A 24,420-nucleotide genomic window follows, 5' to 3' on the forward strand; every position below is an offset into this window, starting at 1 on the left:
CAATTTACTATAACTTATTAAAAGAAAATAATATAATATAATAGGAAAAGGTTTATAATTTTTGAAGCTCCACAATTCATTGAACAACAAAAGTGAATACCTAATCCTTTAAATATAAATATGCTTTTAATACTGATAAATAATATTTTTGCATAAGGATAAATAATGCAATATTAAAAAATAATTTTTTAAAAAAAATACTAAATTTGTTTAAAAATTAACCTTTTATTTTTCACAATATTTTTTTTTTTTAAATGTTATAACTTCTGCATCAGAAGTTGATAAAAAAGACATCTATTAAAAAAAATTGTTTTTAAATATAAATATATTAGTTTAAATTGGAAATACAAAATAACTGAAAAATGTATTAACAGTTTTGAAGGGCATAACATCAGTTTGTTACTGACACTGGTGATGTATCACTACTATGCTAAAAGAATCGAACATGAATGAAATAAAAATATTCTTAAATAGATAAATAAACCTGTTTATGACTAACCAAGCACTTAATCCCTAATAGCTTAACTTGTATGGCAAGGTCAAACTTCAGTTATGTAGTATTGAATGAGAGGACCAGTTGAACTTGATTACTGATTAATATTCCTTTATTTAATGTTTAAGTTGAAGAGTCAAACTATATTAATAAAACATTATACTTTTAAAATCAAATATTCACTAGTAGATTTAATTATCAATATGTTATTAGTTCTATGTTTATTTTACCTTTTAAATATTGTTCTGATAAAATTGTAACATAATTTGAGTAAAAGGGTTTTGGACAGTTTCGGACAAAGGGGTTTTGGACAGGTCAGTTTAAACCATGGATTAATCCATTTTGTCCTAAACCTTGCCAACCCTGCTTATTGATTGGTTGTTTCAACTGGTGGTTTTTGTTTTAAAGCAACATTTAAAAGCATTAATTGGTGAATATTTGTTGTCTACAACTTACAAGGAAAAAAAATGGCTATAATATTTTTAAGTTTATTTTATGACATGGCTCAATAAAAAGACTAATCATAATTAAAAACCATTTGGAATCTGCTTGCATTTGTTTTATTTAGCTGATAATTGTTTTATTTTTCAGTTTGAGCTTCTTTTTCCATCATGTCCTTAGCTGATGAACTCTTGGCTGATCTTGAAGATGCTGGTGAGATTGAAGATGAACATCTTCTTCAACTGGATGCACCTGTGCAAGAAGTTGAAGATATTCCCATGGAAGTTGATACTAAATTTCAAACAATTAGGGACATTGCCAAACTTCGAGACAGTGACCAAGTACATTATTCATTGTTTTTAGAAATACCTATATTTTAAGTTTATTTATTTATTTTGCTTATTTTTGTTTTAAAGCAACTATAGTAATTGAAATATTTGAGTTCTTAATGAAATCTCTTTCCACCACAAATCAATGGATTCTGAATGATTTAAAATTTTGGAGAGACATTTTAAGGAAAATTCTGTTTTCCAGAGTCTTTCTACATTGATGTACTTATATCATTAAACTGCCCTAGCAGCAAAATAATTTGGGACCCTCATTGCTCTAATCTTGGCTCAATAAGGGTTCAAAGGGCCATTATTTTCCTGATATCGGCCCTATATAGAGTCGTCAGATTCACACGATATTTCATAGTCATTATTCGGCCAACATAAGCCCTATTTTGGTAGTATTTAGTCCGGTTTTGGCCTTATATAGGACCAATATTGAAAAATATAGACATCTCAGTATTCGTCCCTCAGTGTATGTTCATATAGGATCAATATCGAGCCAATTTTGAGCCCAGATGGAGCCAATATAAAATTTTTGCTATGGTATCTTCAATAAAAAAGAGTAAATAAAAACAATGGGGAAAGTGACCAGTTTCTTATTTAGTTTAACTCACAATGTGGCGAGCGTTTATTTTCATGTCTATCTACGAGCCATGATAGTCTCTCTGCTCATCTGCATCCTATGTGCTTTTCCACCATGCCTTTTTGTCCACTTTGTGGTACTGGAGAAGAAATGGGTAGGGAGCACTTGCTCTAGTGTGGGGCCCTTAGTAGGCACACTGAGTTCTCAAGTACTGTGAAGCAAGAGAACTTTTAGAGCAATGACTTTGGTCTTGTTTTGAAATCTCATGTACATATTTGTATCTTTATCTTTTTACGATATCTGTACTTTTTGCCTTGTCATTGGGAAAAAAGGAAAAATTGTTTTTATTTCCATAGCAATGTAATTTAGAGGGTTTGATTGCTACCTGTTACTGTAATAAATTTAAAGCCTGTCTTATATATGCATAATATCGTATATGTATATGTATTTTTTTCTACAGTTACATAGAGTAATGGCTGAAATAGATGAAAGAAAAAATAAAGATCGCAAAGAAGGTAATTCCTTTATTTCTGAATTTCTATTTCTTCCCCCCCCCCCTACCATTTGAAACTTATTGCTGTAAGTAATGCTTCCTGTGTTTAAAAATCATCAGCTAATAAAAACGTGTTCCCTTATATTGAGATTTAAGTTTAATTTTCTGTGAAGTTTTTAAATTTCTGTGAAGTTTTTAAATTTCTTTTTCCGTTTGTTTCAGCTCTTGGTCCAGTTGAAGCTGATCCAGAATATTTACTCATAGTAGAAGCCAATAATTTAGCAGTGGAAATTGATAATGAAATAAGTAATTATTATTTTTTTTTTCAATCTAATTTTTTGTTGTAAATACATCTTGATAAAAAAAATTATGCCTTCAAATACATCAATATTTATTAAAATTCAAATATACTTTAGAAGATCTCATGGGCGCTGATGACTTACTGAATTTTGTTTATCTTTATTGATTATTGATAGATTTTTAATCATCTATGTGACTCAGACTTTTCCCATTTTAATCTCAAACTGTCAACTTTTAGACTTTTTTGTAAGCTTTTTACTGTGAACAAAAATTTGACTTTTAATTATCTTTTATTTTAGCTTTCATAATTTTTATTTTAGTTTTGCATTTTTAACCGTCAATTTTTTACCTGTTTATTAAATTCAGTTTTAATTAGTATAGTATTGCCACTTTGTGATTTTTAAATTTTAATTTTCTGTATGATCTTTGCATCTGTATTTATATGTTACCATTGCTATCCTGATGTTGTATAGTTTTTTTTATTAATATCTTTCTTTGTATACCTTATATTAAGTGGATCCGAGCATCTAATGTTTATACATCTTGATAAAAATATATTTTTATGTATTATTACTTTTTTTTTAAAAAAAAATATATATATATATATTATTTTCAGATATCATTCACAAGTTTACAAGAGACAAGTATTCAAAAAGATTTCCTGAATTGGAATCATTAGTTCCAATACCTCTTCAATATGTTTCTACTGTGAAGGTTGAGTAGTTTTGAACTAATTTAATGTCTTTTAAAATAAAATTACTTCTACTAATTAAAGACATAAAAAGAAAGTTGCTTAAAACTGATTGGTTTTTTATCATTTGATTGATTGTTGTCAATGCGTTTCCATTGGACAGATAAACAACATGATTGTTCTATTAATAAACACAGAATTCATCTTTGACTTTCTTCAGTATAAAATTGATAGAAGTTATACTGACATTTACCTCTAAATTTTCTGGTCTTAATATTATTATCTGCTATCATTACATTTTTACTTTGATTCTTATTTAAATACTAAATTCTATCTAAAACTTTTTGTTATCAATTAATGCAATTAAAAATAATAATTACAAAAAAATTATTAAAAATTATAGTACCATTACTAATTGATTTTTGAATTGGCAAAGAATAAAACTTTAACAAGTTTTTACAGCAACCGAAATTTAAAGAAGAATTTATAATGATAACATTAATGTGGGCCATTTTCAAAATTCACTGTCAAATGGAAATTGAGGAAAAGAAAATTACAATATAAGTAAATGTCATTTAAAAAAATATTTGAACATATATACTTCTCTTATACTATTTTAATTTTTTCATACAGGTTTTTTTTTTCCAATTATGTTTTGCTGATACCTCTTTGGGCAGGTACAGTAAAACTGTTACCATAATCACTATTATTCTAATTAAAGGTATTTCCTGTATATCTTTAATGTTGAAATTAATAGTTTATCAATTTAATATTTCATATTAAAGAAAAAAACCTTAAGTAATGCAAGGTGTGTTATCAAGTTTTGTACATCATGCCACCATCGAGCAACAAACATAATATTTTAAAGAAAAAAAAACTTCTGAAAATAAAAAATTTAAATTCTATTTGATTTGAGCTAGAAACCAAATAAACTAAATTTTTCAGTTTGATAAATAACTATTTTTTCCTTCGAGAAAAAATAACACTTTTGTGTTAAGTGTGTTGTGTTTGTTTTTATTTGTTAAACAATTATATATATATATATATATATTGCGACTTTTGATTTCCAGGATCTTTTCAATAGCATTCCCCTTTCTAAACTAAAAGATGTCCTTTTGAATTATTACCATGATTTNCCAAGTATTTTGATGAGTATAACTGATTTAGAGAAGATCTACATTAAAATAGCAAAATAATATAGTCTTGCATATTTATATTACTTAACATTGTCATATTTTGTTTTTGTAGGAATTGGGTAATGATCTTGATAAAGCTAAAAACAGTGAAATTCTGCAGGAGTTTTTAACTCCAGCCACCATTATGGTTGTGAGTGTCACTGCATCTACTACTCAAGGGTAAATTTTTAATAAATTCACATTCTTTATTCAGTGTTATATGGGATCCTATAGTTTGAAAAAAGTTCTTAATTCATGAAACTTTTTTTCAAATTAGTTAAAGGTGCTTATTTTTCTTTTTCAGTTTTCATTTCTCACAGACTTTCTGTGATATTTTTACTTTCTTTATGGGGAATGCAGGTTTATGTCCATTAACCCGCTGGCGGTTTTGCACGTAAAAAGTCGTATTTTAACTTGCACTCTTCTCTTCATAGCATAACTGGTTTTTCCATGTTATTAGATAAGTAAATAGTGTATTAAAGAGATGAAAATTCCCAATTTTGCCCCATTTTCTAAATTGCTAGTGGGTTAGTTATGTTCTCCCTTCAACATGTTTTATTACAAGCAGCACATCAAACAAATTAAGAATGCTACTGAATGGTCGACTGCTATCAGTCATATCCCATACAACTCTGCTTACTTACGTCATGTCATTTCCAAAAGAATTAAACATCGTCAACCGCCATCTGTCAGTAAAAATGGATATTACTTATTCATACTTTGCACTTTTAGTCAGAATGGCTCAGGGGATAGAGCTTTCGCCTTCCAATGAGGTGGACCGGGTTCGAATTCCAGGATGGCTGGTCAATATGAATCCACATCCACACGCCACGTCCCTACCACAGTGCTGACTGGAAATATCTTCAGTGGTAAACGGATCATGAATTAGAGTCCCTTTGCCATCAGGTTTACCTTGGAAGGCTCTCATGGTCTTCCTCTCCATGTAACGCAAATGTGGGTTTCATAAAATAAATAAAAAGTCCTCCACAAAGGAAAATTTCTCCCAATACTTGATCCAGGAGTTCCCTTGTCTTCTGAATCAGATTAAAAATTACAGGGCTACAGAGTTGAACATTAGTAGTCGTATACCCAAAAATTGGATCAACACTTTAACTATAGTTACAAAATAATAAAAAATATTCTACACTTACAGAGTCTAAAGATGCTCTAACTTTAGTGTTCAGGCAAAGTTTTTTTTTTTTTTTTTGCTCCTATATAAGTGTAGAGATAAAGTAAATTTGGAATTTAAGTGATGTTAAAAAATAGTGAGAGAGAAATGATAGATGGAGAATTTTTTTAATCATGAAATTTGCAAAAAATATGAACAACCTAATATTGACAGAGTCAACACTGCACAGAGACAGACCTTCTGAGATTACAGGTCAATTGTTGACAGATCATAGCGTTCATCGTATCTGCTGGAGGAAGCTCATTGGATACAGCCTTGACCTGTAATGGAATGTAGTGCATACTAAGAAGAGAAGGAAAAACCTTCTATTGTTATATAACATATTAAAACAGACACCGTATAACCTGGCATATAAATCAACCCCATTATGTAAATCAACCTTGTATTTTTTGTTACAATAATAAATTTTTGGAATGTCTGATGTATAAGTTATGACTGCTGAAAAACCAAATGTTTATAAAGTTTACAAACATAAAATATGAACTAAGTCTACAGAATTTTCTCAAGTTAAAAATATTTCACATTTTTCTCTCAAAAATATCCATGCTGCTTCGATATATATCATGTGTCAAATGATAGTATACACATGTAGAAATGTAGATTCAAATATTGTAAATTCTTTTAAAAAGTGTAAAATTTTAAATACTTTGGTGAAGACTATTTTTTGTGAGACTGCAGATTAGGAGATAATGAAGGATCCATTGCCAATTGGGATAGGTAGGATGCCAGCATTATTGAGTACAACTCTACTGGATTTTGCCAGTTTTTCCTGGTCTACTGATTTAATTAAAATTCTCCTGGTTTTTGTATATTTTAGAAAATTCCCTAAATTTGAGTAAGTTTCCTAAAAAAATCCTATTGAAATAGAATTTTTGACCAGATTATTGCTTGCTAGCTTGAATATTTATGAAGCGTTCCTCGTTTATAGAAATCAGTTCGACACTTTTTTTGTTCTAAAATGTTCAGGTTATTTTTATTCCAAACTCTCTTTTTAAATTAATTTTAAAAAATCTTTTAATTATCTTTGATGAATTAAAAGCCTATTAATGTTCAAAGTTATGTGTAAACATTACACATAACATTTCAAGTATGTTTAATGTCAATCATAACTGGAAAATATTGCAGTTTTTCTATTTTGATGACTACAAAAATCCCTAAAATTACGAATGAGTAAAATATTTACTATATTATGCAGTAATTATCACAAAATTTATATTGCATAAAATCTACTGGATATTTTCCTATCCATGCTGGCAGCTTTGGTGATGATTTAGAGTCTTTAAATTTTCAGCTTTATATGTTCTATAAAATTTCCTTGTTGTATATTTTTAAAGTACTCTTGAATAAATTATCTTAACTTTTCTTTTTCTGAGCGTAATTTTAGCTATTGTTTCAAAGAAAAAAAGCTTTATATGTAAAAAAAATATGAGAAGAGGAATAAATTCATGCTGAGTTATTCTTATAGATTCCATTGTTTATAATGCTTTGATATTTCATGAGCAACGAATGTTTCACTTTATTACTGGTGTAAAAGTCAACCCTCTGATCTTTTTAACATTTTGGTGGTTTTAAAAGTTGGCTTATACTCCAGAATATATGATAAATGTTTAGAAAGCAGAGGCAAAATATTGTGGCTTGCCACTTTTGACCCTTTGACTCAACTTCTCAATTTTAATTTTACTAAGTTTTGTTGAGGGGCCAAGTTTTATTTATTCAGATACTCAGCAAACTGTGTTCATTATAATGAAAGAAATTTTGACATTATATGATGTTAAAATAACTCTATTTTTGTAAATTTTAAGACAATTAGTGGCCGATACCCAAGGGTAAAGAGAAGGGCTGATTCATTCCTTACTCAAAGTTGGAGCTATAATTCACGACGTCGCGCCATTCACAGATCTCAAAAATCACAACTGAATTACATGAAAACTTTGCTGTAAGAAATGAGTTGAATGTTCAACACTTTTCTAATATAGCTGTCAAACTTAACTGCTAACAAATTATTTCTGTTCAAAAATAAAGTGTTCGTACATTTTCTTATAGTATTAAAAAATAACATTTTAAAATTAGAAAAATTTCTCAATGGTTGTCGTTGTTTCATTATCATTTTCCCATTTTAGTTTTTAACTTTTGCTGTTAAATAAAAGGAAGCATATAAAGATAATTTTATAGTTACATATTGCTCGATAACACTACTTTATTAATTGGGATGTCTAATTTTTAATATATTTTCAGATATTTATGCATCATCACTAAATAAAAACCTTAAATACTAGTTACTAAAACATAATCTTTGAATATATAATAGAAATATTATACATAAATATTTAAAATTAAGGATTTATAAATATTTTGAATAAGGACATTAAAAAATACATTATGAAATTGGAAGAATTTTTATTCATTAATAACTTTATTTTTGAAGCTCAGGGTTTTTCTTTTCTTTCACCTTGTGCATTTTTGTTCTTCTTTTCTGTTTAAAGTTACAAGATGGTATTGATTTTTATGGCTAATGAAAGCTCTTAAAGGTCTAAATGAAAAAATAATGCTTTTTTATTCACAGAAATTCTTTCAGTACATTTTATAATTCATTTGATGTCACCTTTATACTTTCTGAAGTAAAGCATGGAAAATTATGTTTTCTCATTTTGTGTTTTATAATAATTCTTGCTGATAATTGACAACTACTATTAAATTATTGCTATCAGATGAGATGAAAATCACCTCAAAATATATGTATATTAAAAACAATGAATGTATTGAAATAAGTTTAGAAAAAGAATGCATGCGAAACAATTTGTTTTTAAAGCGAGAAGTTGATGCTGCACTGCCATAATGTCACTGACTGAAATCAGAAGCTCGGAGCAGCACGAGTCTCTTCGAAGGAGTGGCCCAGCCCTTCTAGCCTTCTCTTTAGCCTTGGCTGATACCACTAATCAATTAGTTTACAAACCAGAAATCACTTTATAAATATCATTGTTATTTTTGAGACACTAAGTAGTTTTTCCCATTAATCAATGAGTTTACTAACCAATAATCATTTTATAAATATTATTATTACTTTTGAGACAATAAGTAGCTTTTCCCTTTTCCTATTAATCAATTAGTTTACAAACCAGTAAAACCAGTAATATTATTGTTTCTTTTACAAAAAAAAAAAAAAAAATTGCTTCATGTTCTTTTTAATAATTGCTCTAACTTTTTTAGGCAACTTTTATCTGATAATGATTTGAAAATAATATTTGAAGCTTGTGATATGGTAAGTTTTTTTTCTTTAATTGCCTACTTTGATTTTTTTTACTATCATATTTAATAGACTTGTGTCTCTGTTACAGGCGATTGAACTTGACAATTTCAAGCAAGAAATTTATACTTATGTGGAATCTCGTATGTCTTTCATTGCTCCTAACCTTTCAATAATTGTTGGCGCATCAACTGCAGCCAAGTTAATGGGTCAGTACTACTCTATTTTCTACCATTTATTTTCACTGAAATGTTAATTTGTTGTCGATGTTTTATAACTTACTTCATTGTCGTTACATACTTGGATAGAAAGCAACACCAAGACATTTGTAGATTATATATTTTTGTCAACTATATATATTTTGTTCCTTTCAGGTTTTTTAATATTTCCAATGGATGAATTTATTTTTATATTTATATATACTTTGAATTTCATTTTCATTTCACGTAGCTTGATTTTTACCATTTTAGAAGCATAATAGTCTTTAAAAAATAAATAACGTAAAGAAATTATGTATTGAAATTATTGTTTTTTTTATTGTTACATTTATGTATATTTGATTTATAATATTTAATTGATAAATACAGTAAAATCTCAAGCCTATGTGATTGCAGCATATTACTAAAAGTCTGCTGTTACGACAAATTTCCTTATGACTGTCAAAAAATTAATGTAAACATAAAAAATTTTATGTTTATAACGAGTTAAAAATTACTCGTGTTCTGTTATTACGGCAACAAAAAATTTAGGGAAATAGAGTTTTCTGTTATTGTTTTGTTGGTTTAGGGATATACAATTTTTTGTTGTTTCTGTTCAGTTAAGCAATATTATAAAAAAGGTATAGATAAAAGATATTTTTATTTATTTCTAGTAAAAAGTGACTAGAGAAAAACAAATGCTCCCTTTTTAGGATTTTCTGTACTTATTTTTATTTAGATTTCCATGGAGAACCAGGGGGTCTGTTATCTGCTTTTTAACAAAGGAAAAGTTCTTCCATTATTCTTAGAAATCTGGTCACGCACTTTTTTTAAATAACTGCCGTTGAACAGCCGAGCCTAGTTTGGGTTACTTATCTCCCTTCATAACTACTTACTATTAAAATCAATATTTGCCATTACCAATTATGTCAAAAAGTATTGCACTTCATTTTTTTGCAAAAAATTTCTTACAATTTCAAAACTTGTTTTTCAAACATTCTTGTTGTACCTTTCATGAAATACAGAACTTTGTAATTCAATCAACAATGTGTGGGGAAAGCTATCTACTATAGATGTGTATAATTTCGAAACAAAATAGTTGTTCATTTTTTTAAACTTTTCTTTTCAATTCTATTTTAATATTAAAGATGAGCCTTTGCTTGTACAACAAGTTCACTAAAATAACAATTTCTTCTGCAATTATAAGTTGTTGTTGTTATAACGGAGTTATGCTGTAGCTAATTGAGGTTTATAGTTTGTTTGTTTTTTAAAATTTTTGCAATTTACATAAGATGAAAATATTTGATTGATAGTCAATTTATGCAAATTATTATTTCCTACTTTTCATACATTTTAATATATTGTTTTAAGTATGTCTTGTTGATATTTAGGTGTTGCTGGTGGTTTGAGTAACCTTGCAAAAATGCCAGCCTGCAACATTCAAGTATTAGGTTCACAAAGGCGGACGCTTGCTGGATTCTCAACAACTGTGATTCTGCCTCATATTGGCTTTGTTCACTCTAGTGACATTGTTCAAAATACTCCTGCAGTATGATTTTTATACTTATTTTATTATAATCATTTATAATCATCAAATTATTTTATTATAATCATGTAAGTCTTGTCATAATTCATCGTATTTATTATTGCAATAGTTATACTGAAGTGTTGCTATAAGGAACCCTCTTTCCTTTTCACTGTTTGTTGGTTAAATTTTCATTTTTTTAAATGTATTTAATTTAAAAAAAAAAATTTACAATTTTTTTTTTTTTAGATGACAAAGTCATTTGTCAGCACTTTTTTCTTGTTTTTTGCATGTGTAAAAACTTAAAGCAATGCTTGGGCCCGACCATTCCAGAAATGCCAACTTGCTCCTGACAACAAATATATATTTTAAAGTGGTAGTTTATTAATTGTGATTCTTGGTTTAATAAATTCAATTTAGTGGATTTTTATCCACCACTATTTCTAAATAATTCGTAGGTTTATATAATTCATCAATTTGAAGTACTAATGTCAGGCTATACCTCTTAGGAAAAAAGCAAAAATAGTCAAATATTTCAAAAATTTACTTTGAAGTTATTTACCGTTCTTTTAATTATTTGGGCATGTCCGGAGCAGTTGGCATCTCTGCCATTCTATGTTTCACAGTGAAATGGTCATTTTCATCTGAACCTTTGTATCACATGTAGTGGGAAACAAAATTAAATCATATTTAAAAAGCAAATAATCATACTTTAAAGCATAAACTTTGCTACCACAAGAAGAAGTTGGACCACAAAGAGTAGAGAATTGGCAAACCTGCCTTTAGCATTCTGTTGTCACTTTTGCGGAATCACAATTTTAAGTGTAAAAAAAAAAACATTTCTTCTTAATATTTCGTTATTTTATGATTATTAGTTTGAAATTACATCACATATTTTAAATAAATTACCGCATACATTAATTTAAATAGCATTTTAAAATACTAACAGGTGAAACATCACTGTTAAAGTTTAAAAATCTTACTGGATAATCATTCAGATCTTACTTTTCTTTAAAAAATTATACAGTGTAACCTGTTGGGAGAGATAAATCTTCGTTCTGCATTAAAATTATCAATCGCCAATAATTCAAAACTAAAAGTAAATTAATTACTCCCAAGGGACAGTTCGGAGCATGGGAAGAGATCCATGGTTAGCAATATATAGAAAGATATCATAGCCAATCCCCCATAATCAGTATTAAATTTGAAAATAATTGGGCGAAAGGGAATCACCCAAAAGACAGTGAGAATTAGTATAACCTTGTAACTGAAACATTTTTGTGGTAAGAAATAAAGAGTTATAAATAGATTTTTGATTTCAATTTAGTCGCGGAAGTGAATGAATGAGTCTTACATTAGTATCGAAATAAAAAGTTGGCCGTTACATTGATTGTTAAGAAAAGAATAAAAAATATTTTATATTCGCTTTTTATAAAGTGTCATAAAAATTAAATAATTTTTTTATTTAATTAAAATTAGATTAAGAATGATTAAAAAGAATAAATTTAAGAAAATAAAGAAATTTTAAAAGCTAGGAAATATGTAATGCTTATTGTGGCATTACATCCTCTAAATTTAACTTCATTTTAGGATTTAAGAAGAAAAGCTGCCAGGTTGGTTGCAGCCAAATGTGCTATAGCAGCTCGTGTTGATGGTTTCCACGAGTCAGCTGATGGTGAAGTGGGTCGAACTCTAAGAGAAGACATTGAGAGGAAATTAGATAAATTGCAAGAACCTCCTCCTGTGAAACAAGTAAAACCTCTTCCAGCACCTATTGACCAACCACGCAAAAAAAGAGGTGGTCGTAGGTGAGTTATTTTGCTTATCTACCAGTTCTATTTTGATGTTTTAATCTATTTAGAATTAATTGATTTTAAAAGGATCTTTTAATTAAAGGTCTATTATATTAAAAATTCTGTACTTTCTCCATTAATAAAAAACAAGCTAACTTTTAACGAGTTTTTAAGATAAGTTTTGAAACAATAAAGTACAGGGTAATAAGAAATGAATATAGCGATTACAAATGGCTATAACTATTTAATGAAAGAGAATTTATCGATAAAATTTACACAGAATGTAGAAGGAACTTTTTTATACATGCATCACAGGTTTTCTAGGGGACTTCCCTTGGTCACACAGACAACATCTAGGCGATAGTCCATTTCACGTTGTACATTATGAAGCATTTGTGCAGTCACCCATGAAAGTGCATTTTAGCTCTTCGATTGTTACCTTTGCACAAACATCCTATGCCTTCTGTGTATGTTTTTCCAATTCGGAGATTCTTGATTGCAACGCTGACGAAATCTACTCTGCAATGTGATAACATAATGAAAATTATTAAATTCTAACACGCCGATTGCTTTCTGCACGGGAATCGCCATCTTCACTAATGACCTTGCTTGTGCGCAGGATTCCATTTCACTACTCCTTACGTAAACAATTTCGAGGTCTCGTAATAATAGACCGGGTCACCAATTATAGCACGTTTGTGCTTTCAAGTTAAGAGTAACGCATTCCATATTTTTAAATTGAATGAGAGAAAAAAAGGAATTAAATTATTTATCCAGCAAATAATAGGAAATAAAGAGAAAAAGCTTAAAGTCAAGGAAGTTTAATGTACAATAAAATAGATATTCACATTCTTAAAAACTTTACAATGTAAAAATAAGATTATCCAGTTTAGTATGAGAGAGAGAGTGAAAATGTGTGCTTTCTTCACGGGAGTAGAATCTAGCCGGCCGAAGACTTCCCGTGAAGGAAATGGTGACTAGTGCACATTAAGTTTGTCGGGTCACAATATCCTCCATGTTCCCAAAACAAATCAATTACTCCGGGGGGAGTGAAGATTGATGGATCTCTAGTTCGGTTCAAAATTATGATCTGTAGACGAATGAATGGATGTATAAAAAGGGTCCGTCTAATAAACGTTTGTGGTAGGTTCATGGCCATAGATGATGTCACTGGAAAACAAAAGCAATCGCACCCCTGTGTCTTAATAGCCGACGACAACAAGCAAATACAGTAAAAATCTAGTAAAAATCTTGTATTTCACAATAACTAATTTTTCTCTTACATGTGATTCAAATCAAAAATACAGTAATAAATACCATAGAATTTTTAAATGATCACTAAAGGCATCGTTCACTAAAGTTACTTTCATACATTCACTCTGTTTTCATTTCAAGATTATTGATATGTTCTTTAAAATTATTTGATTAAGGACAGTTTTAGCTTGATTACAAATTTTAATTATATATTCGCAAAAAAGAATATTAACTAATTGATATTGGTTATAAATTTTAGTTCAACAGTAGTATAAAAATTTCCCATGCATCAAATTCAAACTATTATAAGTTGTCCAGTTTTGTTAAAATTATACTTGATAGTGTTTAAACTTTCTGTTCTCAACAAAGTAATTCTGAAATTAAAAAATATTATATTTTATTATTTTTTTTCGATAAAGTTTACTTTTGTTACTCTTAAGTTGAGCTAGTTATACTTTTTTTTTAGTTTGGTATGTGTATACTGTTCCAAAAAATTTCCTGATTTTTTTTCTTCAGACCACAGTGAAGACTGCAATGCAAGTAAACCACCGAATAGGAAAAATGAATTAATTTGGATTTGATACAATTTGATGTCCACTATATTTTTTCCTAAAAAAAATTCGTCCTATGGTAAATTTTCTTTTTTAATTTAATTTTTAACTCTTAGTTGCAAGCATGAGTTTTAATCTGTTTAATTTATAAGAAGAAAGAATAATTGAAAAATTAAATCCCACCAATTAAAAAATCTGGGAAATTCAATAAAATGAGTCTGGAATTGTCAGGAAATTTTTTTTACCATACGTTTGTGGCCACCTTGCTATGTTCACTTGTATAACTTATATTTCAAATCTCAAAATGTATCTATTTAAGGGTGAGAAAAATGAAAGAGAGATATGCCATCACAGAATTCAGAAAACAAGCCAACAGAATGAATTTCGGAGAGGTAAGTTTTTCTACACTTTTTATGTATAATTCAAATTGTTAGCTGAATTGATATGCATTTCATATTTTGGTTTCTATAAAAAATTAACTATAATTATGTATTCATTTTTAATGTTGTTATTATTTTTCTTTGTACAGTATACTCTTGATATCTCGAACTTCCATATCTCGAAAACCTTGTTATGTTAAAAAAATATTTTTCCCCTTGGTGTTATTATATATCCACCTAATGCTAATTTAAGCTATATCGAAGACTTTCTTCTCAAAACCTTGTTATGTCGAATTTTTTTCGAAATAGGAAATGAATTTTTTTGAAAAAATCACAGTGTAAGTTTATTATAAGCAGATTTTTTTTCTATTCAACGCACATTTATTTTTGTCTTACTTTTAAAAATAAAATTATCATTGTAAATCAATTCTTTTATATTTAATGCATAATTGTTCTTGTTTTATGAAAATAAAATTATCATTGTTGCATTTAGACTTATAGTCATTATCTAAGTTACATACATATTTCCGCAGACATGTTACTATCATGTTACATAAATATTTAATAGTTATTCTTATGGTTCATGACTATTTTTTTGAGTAATATTTTAGAATATATATTTTTATTTTTTAAAACATATTTAATTCTGAACTTGCTATCTCGAAATTTTTTAGCATCCCTTCAACTTTAAGATAACGAGAGTACACTTTATTGATTTTTGTGAGAAGTTTATGTTCATTTTTTATTTATTCATATTTATATTTTTTCCTCCAATAAAAAATTATCTATTTTGACTATTATAAAACCTCTGTATCATTACAAAATTACTTAACTTTGAAATGTTTACAAAAGTAAGTTATTTAAATCAATTAACTTTTTTTTAGTCTAGAATTCTTTTTATTAATATTTTTGTTTTAGTTTCTTTTAATGCTCATGTTAATAACATTTATGATTTTTTACTTGAATCTATATAAAATTACTTTTTTGGAACTACAATCTTATCTGTAATAAAATCTAACCAAAATCACTTTTAAGTTTATTTATTAATCAATTAAAATTGAAATCATATGCTGTCAAACTGGATTTTAGTATGTGCCTCAGTTTAAGTACTTAAAATTATAACAGAAATATCTATTATGTGGAGCTATAATCGTGTAGCTCACATGATAAAATATTGTTTACTCTTTTTGCTTAATATTTGAATTTCTTTAGATCGAAGAGGATGCGTACCAGGATGACTTGGGCTTCAGTTTAGGACAAGTTGGAAAAGCTGGTACTGGGCGCATCAGGGCACCACAAATCGATGAAAAGACTAAAGTCAGGATTTCAAAAACTTTGCAGGTAAGATTTTTTGATAAACAAAATATGTAACTTTTACATTAAAACTACTTCTGAAAGTTAAATGTGTGTATTCAATATTTCTGAATAAGTATGTCATTTTCTTACATTTAATTGTTATTATTTTTTAGAAAAATCTCCAAAGGCAGCAGGTATATGGTGGAAGTACTACTGTCCGTAGACAAATATCTGGAACAGCGTCCAGTGTTGCTTTTACTCCTTTACAGGTAATTAATTACTTTTTTACTTGTCTTTTTTTCTGTAGTTTATTCAGATTTTTTGAGACAGAGACTAAGGATCGAATCATTAGTGGGCATCTTGGGCTGCAGTGCATTTGAAGGAGAAAAAGAATCATATATATATATCTCTGCTAATTTAGTATTTAAAAAACTGATATTTTCAATAAGCTATTCATAGAATTTTTACATTGGCAGAGATCAGAGCTAGGTTCCCCCCCCCCCCCCTTTGATTCACTTTAATGCAATGTAATATACTTTCCTTTATAATAAAAAATACTATTTAACTATAAAAAATCATTTGTGTTGCCAATCAATATTATGAATTATATTGTTAACAAACACGACAACTTTATATAGGTTATATAGTTCTATAACTTAAATTTATTAAAAAGTAATTTATGCAAATAACAAAATATCTTAATAGTTTTTCTACAATATTATTATTTTAAAAAAAAAAAATTAGGAAAAAGTTTAAATGCAGCATTTATGTGTGTTAAACTTAATGCATATCTTAAAATAGTTTTATTTTATGTGCTAAAGTTTCATAGCTAGATTTCAAATAATATGTTTTAACGAAGCCTAGAGCATTTTTGTTCTTGTGGGCTCCTTTGTTAAACAATTTTTTTTTGTATATTTCTTCAAATGTATCCATCTTCAAAAGATTTAAAATAGATGAGGATAACAATTTAAAGTATTAATTTATTTATTACAAATTCAAAGTTTAAATTATTTTCAATATATGTTATTAATTTACTATATCCAGCAAACAATATGTTACTGAATATTATTAAAATGTACTTTACAAAATCTAATTTAGATTTCTGTTTGACAGAATTTGTGAAGTGAACCTCTAAATTATCATGTCTGAGAAAAATTGAAGCTTTATTGCTGTTAAAAAAAAGTTGACATTTTGATTTCTGTTCACATCTAACTTCTGTTGACAACTGGCTAACAAAAAAAAAATTAACAACTCTTTTCGGTGGAAATCTAAAGGTTGGCTTTAAAGGAAAGCAGATGGCAAATATTGTGTTATATTTGTACTAACGTCAGAATGCGTTTGTACAAACGAATTTATTTTTGTTAGTAAATATAAAAATTATATCATTGTAGAACTTAAATTTTACAAATCAATTTACTAAGATGTTTTTTCGGTATTATTAACTTTTAACATTTTTTTTTGTCTGCAGTTTATATTATCTTTAAACAAATTAATGGGTAAAGTTCTGTTTAAAGTTTTTTTTTTCTAATACCCACCCGATTGACACTTGTCATTCAGGTATCAGTAAGGCAGATTTGTTGGCCACTCTTTCAGTGGCACCATATTATGTGAACCTACATTGCTCTCACTGTATGGACAGATAGCACAGAGAAGGAAAAAACATCCATGCCTTGTTTGGGATTCCAACCCAGGACCTTTCTGATGCGAGGTCATCTCCCTGACCAGTACACAGTCCAGTTGGCGTTCTATTAAAAGTTAATCAATTATTAATTACTTAAAAGCATGTAATATGCATAAAAGTTATGTTTTCTAGAAAATTTAATATTTTTAAAAACCTTTATGTTTATTAATTTTACTCAAAGAAATAATTATAATTGACAAAATAATTTATTAAAAAAACACCAAAAGCAGTTTTCCAAATGTTATTATTAGTGTATCTTAACTCCTAAAATCTTTTTTTTTTTACTTCTTTCATTAACCAAATTGTTTGATGAGCAGTTATCTTTGATCTTATCTTTAATTACTCATTTTTCAGGGTCTTGAAATAGTAAATCCACAAGCTGCGGAAAAGAAAGGTAGCGAATCTGCCAAGTACTTCTCAAATACGTCTGGCTTCATTAAAGTGGAGAGAAAATGAATTCCAATATCATGTTCAATTGTATGTAATTGTATGCCAGTAGTTTTAAAGTAAACCTGTATATAAAAAATTCATTACTTTGTTTTCATAAACTTATATCATAATTAAAGGAATACAATATATATTATGTTTCATGATTGTTTTAGATGGTATAAAAAAATACACGAAAATAATTGTATAAAATAAATTTGTGTTTTCTTATTAAAAATTATTAAAATTCTGCTTCAAATTACTTTTCTAGGTTCAAAGTTTTGAATGAATTATATTTTCAAACAATTTCAATTCAAATAGGAAATTTTCCAAAAACTAACATTTCGAAAATGTGTGTTTTTTATTTTTTTATTTTCTAATGAAATTTTTAAATTTAAACTATATGCGTACTTAATTTATTTATTTACTATTTTTAAATTGTCTTTCCACGGGAGGTTTTGTTTCAAACATGTAGGAGTTAACAATAAAAATGGAAGAGTGGAGCTATTTTTGAAGTATAAACAACAATTTTTAGTGTTTCTATACTTTCATTTCAAAACATTGTGGTAGTGATTCAACGAATAGGAACAAAAAAACTAAAATGGCTATTGCGAGAAAAAGCATTTTCTGTTTCTTTTTTTTAAAATTAAATATTAAAGTTTAAGCTTCAAGACAAATATTGTGTATAGCATAATTTCATAATTATTGTGTATTGCATAATTTTGTTCTATATCTGCCAGCAACTATTCATTATTCTACCATTGTCTTACTTATTACAGTAAATGTATCCCTGCAAGCTGGAGTCTAAGTTGCATTTCCTGTTAGACATGATATTTCAGTGCAGTATACAACTTCATAAATGAAACAAAGCAAAGCATTGATAAATGAAGCAAAGCAAATCAGAAAAGTTTTATTTATCATCCCATACAATTTAGAAAAAAAAATATTAAATGAGTATACAGAAAATGTATTACATAACACAATATATAATAGTTGCATTTAATTCATCCTCTGTATCTACCGCATTTTTTATTAAATGAATGCATGGGAAGTTACCATTGGTATGACTCCTTAGGACGCTCTTATGTTGCTATTACAACCAGAGCATCTTGTCTGTTCTGGCTCATATGTATTGTTACCACAGTCTGTCAGCAACAAATAATTTTTAATGCCATCTGGGATATTAAGCAAATGAACACTTTTCATAAGTAGAAAATTTGTTGCTAAATGTAGGTGGATGGTACACCTGCAAAAATACTGCAAACTTCTTGGTGAACTTACAGGGCTTATATATTGTATATGTGTTCATGGTTACATAAATATATATGTTTATATATTGTTTTTGATGTATCAATCAATTGATCAGTGGACTGTAACACGTATAATAATTTATTTACAAATTCTAAGATATAAAAATAGACAGGATCATTGCGAAGTAACAGGGAGATGCACCCTGTTCCAGAGTTGAATGGCAATTGAACTGTATTGATATGAGTGCCGCCTCATGGCGTAATTTCACTATTCTTAACACTCTCCGCCGATTGGATGCTTAAATCCGATCATTATTAATTACAATTTTTAGTATATTGTAAAATTAAATGAAAAATTGACAATATTCATACAAAAACATCAAATATACATAAATGTAGTTTCAACTTTATACTGAAATATTAACACAAGAATTAATACACAGGTAAGATACAAATGCTGTGTACTGATCTTTTTAAGTATGTTGCCTTGTGGCAAGCGCATGTTTACAATTCTTACCTTCCCATAAATATTTCTTCAGTTCTCCCTCTTAACCATTTAGTGTTTGGCAAGTTTTCTTCTTTTATAAAGTCCCAATCTTAACATTATCTTTACCGAACAGCCATTTGTGGCATTCTAAGAGATTAATTAAATAATATCTCTTCCAAAGTCTCCAAATGTTTTGAGAAAATTTGAATTTTTTTGAGAAGTTATAATGCCAATCAATTTTTTCCTCTCCAAAATATTGCACCAAAGGTTCATCTGGTTAATTAATAATTTTGAAAAGCCGTTTCAGTTAAGCATCTGCGTCAACAGAATTTCGTCCATTGTCAGTAAAAATTTTAGAAGCCTTGCCTCTTCTAGAAAAAAATATTTTTAAGCTAGCTGTAGACCCTATTGATGTTAAGTCACTCACAAAATCTAAATGTATCGATTTAGTACAGAAACACACATAAATTGCGACATATATCTTATTTAATACACCTTTCCTTTGTCCTTTAAATTTTATCTAAAATGGTCCACAAAAATCAATACCAGTTATGGTAAATGGAGAAGGTTTGATGCGTTCTTTAGGTAGCAAGCGTTTTATATTAGAATACATCTCTGAACACCCACATTGTTTATTGTTGGCAAGGATTCGATGACCTTTTGCCACTGTGCATCTGTTTTAGGAAGAGGATCATTCCAGTCTAATTTCTGCCACCGCAGTCTCTGCAGAAATATTTTAGCTTTAGTCACAGCTGGATCCAAGGGGATCAAATATACGTGCAATAGTTGAAAGCACTGATCTCTTTGTACGCCTGGATTTGGAAAGCAAAGTGGACACTAGTTGGATTCCATATTACTCCTAGCGCTTTTGTTTCCTTCTGAAAATTGTAGCTTCTGTCAAGCCCTGTAATTAATTTATGTGCCAAATGTGCCGCCACATTCCTGCACTATAAAGAACCTTTGATAATTCTGATTGCAGTCTCTTGGTTTCTCTCAAAATGTCTCCACTACTCAGAACATCATCCATATAGAAATCTCTTTCTAACACATGAGATGGTAAAGGATAGTTCTTCTGCTCGTCTCTTGACAATTGAAGTAAAACTCTTGTAGCTAACTATGGTGCAGTAACTGTTTTTGAGCTCATCTGTTTTAACTGGATTTTTCACTCCCTCCCTCCGAAGTATTCTAAAAGTTTAGTTTGACTCCAGTGCCGGATTAAGCGTACGCGGGGCAATAGGTCATTCAAATTTTTGGGACCCTTAGATTAATTTTTTTTTCTCGTATACTTTTTATTTATTCAAATATAAAAGTATTTATATATCTATTTAATATATTTATATAAAAGTATTAGTATAAGATAGCATATTTAAAATAATAGATAAAATTTTACTTTATTTTGTTAAATTAGAACTAAAAAATAATCATAACATATATATTTATTTTCAAAAAAACCATTTTAAGGGGGGCCCCAGGCCATGACCTAGTCTGGCCGGTTCCACCTTCATTTGACCCATTCAGCTATTTCTCCCAAACTGTCAAAATGGAAAAAAAGGGTTGGGTCGAGCAGGTGTGGTAGTCAAAGAAGAGAAAATAATTTTATTCTTTAGCAAAACTGGAAACACATAAAGGAAAACAGTGTGTTGAAGATGATGTTAGGGAATTTTTTAAGAAGCCATTTATAGTTGTATGTTTGGCGGTGCAGGTCCTGATCTCGCATTTCCAATAAACGGTTTCATCTTTATATTTGCTATATATGTTAAACAAATAATTCCTATATTCGAGAGGTAGCAAATAGCCACCTCTCGAGGATTTCAGGTAAGTTATTTCCGACATTTTTGGAAATGGCTCAAAAATATGTCGTTAAACGGTAGTAGGAGGAAAATCTTTTTTCCCTTTCAGGTTGTTTTTCCTCCAAAAAGAATTCTGTCCCCCGTATGAAATCCCTCTATACCCTTCCCTCACAAGCGGACCCCCAGAGAACACCCGTGCCTACAGGTGCACATCATTAATATCTTTTGGGTCAACTTTCACTTAGGTGAAATTTCATATACACGAGTCTGGCTTAATGGGTAATCCGGCACTGTTTGACCAACACCTAGAATAAGGAAGGCCTCAGCACGGATCAAATTAGTAGTCCGATGTGACGAAGTTAACTGCGCAGTTGATGAAAAATAAGAAAGATGTCATTACGTTCGGGGTACTAAGCTGCGCAGTGGTTGAAAATACGAAATATGTCATTCATTACGTTTGGACTACTAAAGGATATTTATGGTAACCCGTGCAGAGGCCTACTCTTTTCTAGGAGGTGTTGGTTTGACTCGGATCAATTAAAAGCATCCTATATATCTTCCTAATGTCTGCTACAAGCGCCTTGCAAAATCTCGTCATAATTTTAAATAAATCTTGTATAAACCCTACCTTTTATTGTGAAGAATTCCCTGAGGTTGTTTGTGAGGACGCAATGAACACTACACGAAGCTTTGTAGTACTTTTATCAGGGCGATAAACTCCTAAATGTGGTATATAATATGTTCCTACTTCTTTCTTACACTCTGGTATTTCTGTTTACATATTTTCATATTCGCCCATGCATATTTTCATACTCCCATTCTGACCCATATTTTCATATTCGCGTAAAAATTCCCTGTATAATGATAAATACTCAGGCTCCTTTATAAATCGTTTCCACAGCGATTCTAATTTTTTAAGCGCTATCTTTAGGTCTCTCTAAGCACGTTGGGTCATCTTTTAACGGCATTTTTACTATATACCTCCCTGTGCTATCCCTTTTGACAATCTCCTCAAAGTGCTTTTCACAAATTATTGCTTCTTTATTCTTGGGTTCCTCAATTTGCACATCTATTTCCCAAAATTTCTCAATAGTTTTGTTCCGACTAGTATTATCTACAATGAAGCCGCAATGTACCCTTCCCTGATTTTTACTGGGAACACTTGACAGTATTCTGGAAAATTAAATTATTATTAGTCGAACAAATTTGACCAGATCGTAACAACTCATAAAAGATTTCGACACTTAAAAGCAAATCTATACGACCTGGAATATTAAAATTCTCTTCAGCAAGTTTAATGTATTTTAATTGTGGTATGTTAATCTTTAGCCCTTTTGATGACATGAAATTTCTCATTATCCCTCAGGGGTGTTGAATAACTTTCCATATTGGACACAAACAAAAGACTTGTCCCTCAGAATTTTCTGAAGAAAAGTTAACAGAATGCTGTTGGTAAAGTGTAAGTAAAAAGAACACATTCTAGTCTTTATGTTTCTAATTTATTCTCATTTACAAAAACAAAATAGCTAGATTTTTTTAAGAATGTAATTATATTTCTTTTTAGGTGGTCGAGTGGCCTGACTGCGAAGCCATTGGCTGTGGGCTCGAATCCCGATCTGGGCATGGATGTTTCTCTCTCTCTGTACTCTGTTGTATGCGATTTGTGAATGTGGCCCACCCTATAAGCGGGTTTGTGGCGTTGGTAATGTTGCTCGCCTCCGTGACTTTGGTTCACAGATGCCCACTGGGTAACGCTAAATGAGTAACAATTCCGGCATCTTCATAGACAAAGATTCAAATTCAGTGCCTGCCATTGAAAAAAAAAATTTCTTTTCAAGACGGTAGCATTTTCTACATATAAGTTTGTTAGATATGGGAGCAAACGATGTCCGACAGGGGGAAATTGCCCCCTGACCCCCTACTGGTCACCGTCCTTGGCCTACGAATGTTCAACAACGGTTATAAAATAAAAAAAATTTTTACACCGAACCAGTTTTTTTTGTAAGGGTTTCAATCTTTATAATTTTGCTCTGGAGAATTTCGGGATTTGTCTTCTGAAACACTAGAAAATTGCATGACCAGTGCAGCATAATAATTTTTCGAAATGGTTGACACAGCTCGTAAACGTGAAACAGCCCAACCTATCCTAAGTTCCTCGAGCTCTCTTATATTTTAATAAATTATCAACAAGTATTTTAAAGATAGATTCTTAAAACTTCATCAGCAACACATCTGCCACTAGTTGCAATCTATAATTCAGGGCTCGAAAAACCGCCCGTCCTCGGCGGTCAAAAATACCCTGCGGACAACAAATTTCTGGAATCCAACTTCCGCGCGGACGACCATTTTCCCGTTAATGTTCATGATATATTTTCAATTTTTGTTAACTTACAAGAGTCTAGCTTCTCACTTCTAAAATGACCCTCCAATCTCGAAATACAGCAACATACTGCGCATGGTGGAATTGATGTTTTCTCTGTCTGGGAGTACTGCAGCGGTTGAAAGGGGCTTTTCAGCAATGAACTTACAAAAATACACATTACTTACTGGTCTTAAACAAGAAGCGTTAAGCGCATTTATGAACATCTACCTAAATGGAAAACCTCTTTCAGATTTCTGTGCAGAAACCTCTGTAAACCTGTGGCTTGATTGTGAAACTGGCAAATGTATTTGATTTATTTAAAAAACGCAGTACCATCGGATAAATTGACATGATAATTGACAGATAAATTAACCTTTGTTATTTAAATTATTTCATCAAAGAAATAAATTATTTCATAATAGAAATACCAGGTTTTACTATTAGTAACCTAGTATTTCTTTTATTACTGTATAATGTAATCCTAGTA

At 29.6% G+C, this 24,420-nt stretch overlaps 2 protein-coding genes across 7 annotated transcripts in view; one reads left to right on the forward strand and one right to left on the reverse strand.

The window, feature by feature from the left end:
- The window catches only part of LOC107450879 (pre-mRNA processing factor 31), a 21,533-nt gene extending 3,230 nt beyond the window's left edge, over nucleotides 1-18,303 (forward strand). For both annotated transcript variants that reach the window (XM_016066804.4, XM_016066805.3), the window contains exons 2-14: nucleotides 1,085-1,275; nucleotides 2,310-2,364; nucleotides 2,565-2,648; nucleotides 3,259-3,356; nucleotides 4,582-4,688; nucleotides 8,905-8,956; nucleotides 9,033-9,150; nucleotides 10,530-10,687; nucleotides 12,254-12,471; nucleotides 14,581-14,653; nucleotides 15,854-15,982; nucleotides 16,111-16,206; nucleotides 17,973-18,303. In XM_016066804.4, the coding sequence (XP_015922290.1) occupies nucleotides 1,105-1,275; nucleotides 2,310-2,364; nucleotides 2,565-2,648; nucleotides 3,259-3,356; nucleotides 4,582-4,688; nucleotides 8,905-8,956; nucleotides 9,033-9,150; nucleotides 10,530-10,687; nucleotides 12,254-12,471; nucleotides 14,581-14,653; nucleotides 15,854-15,982; nucleotides 16,111-16,206; nucleotides 17,973-18,074 (1,461 nt within the window). In that variant the 5' untranslated portion in view covers nucleotides 1,085-1,104 and the 3' untranslated portion in view covers nucleotides 18,075-18,303. The remainder of the gene's footprint in view (nucleotides 1-1,084; nucleotides 1,276-2,309; nucleotides 2,365-2,564; nucleotides 2,649-3,258; nucleotides 3,357-4,581; nucleotides 4,689-8,904; nucleotides 8,957-9,032; nucleotides 9,151-10,529; nucleotides 10,688-12,253; nucleotides 12,472-14,580; nucleotides 14,654-15,853; nucleotides 15,983-16,110; nucleotides 16,207-17,972) is intronic.
- Nucleotides 1-24,420, reverse strand: part of LOC107439260 (coiled-coil domain-containing protein 92) — an 879,443-nt gene that overhangs the window by 75,441 nt on the left and 779,582 nt on the right. The window lies entirely within an intron of this gene.

Source organism: Parasteatoda tepidariorum, chromosome 6, assembly GCF_043381705.1.
Source record: "Parasteatoda tepidariorum isolate YZ-2023 chromosome 6, CAS_Ptep_4.0, whole genome shotgun sequence".
Classification (NCBI taxonomy): Eukaryota; Metazoa; Arthropoda; class Arachnida; order Araneae; family Theridiidae; genus Parasteatoda; species Parasteatoda tepidariorum.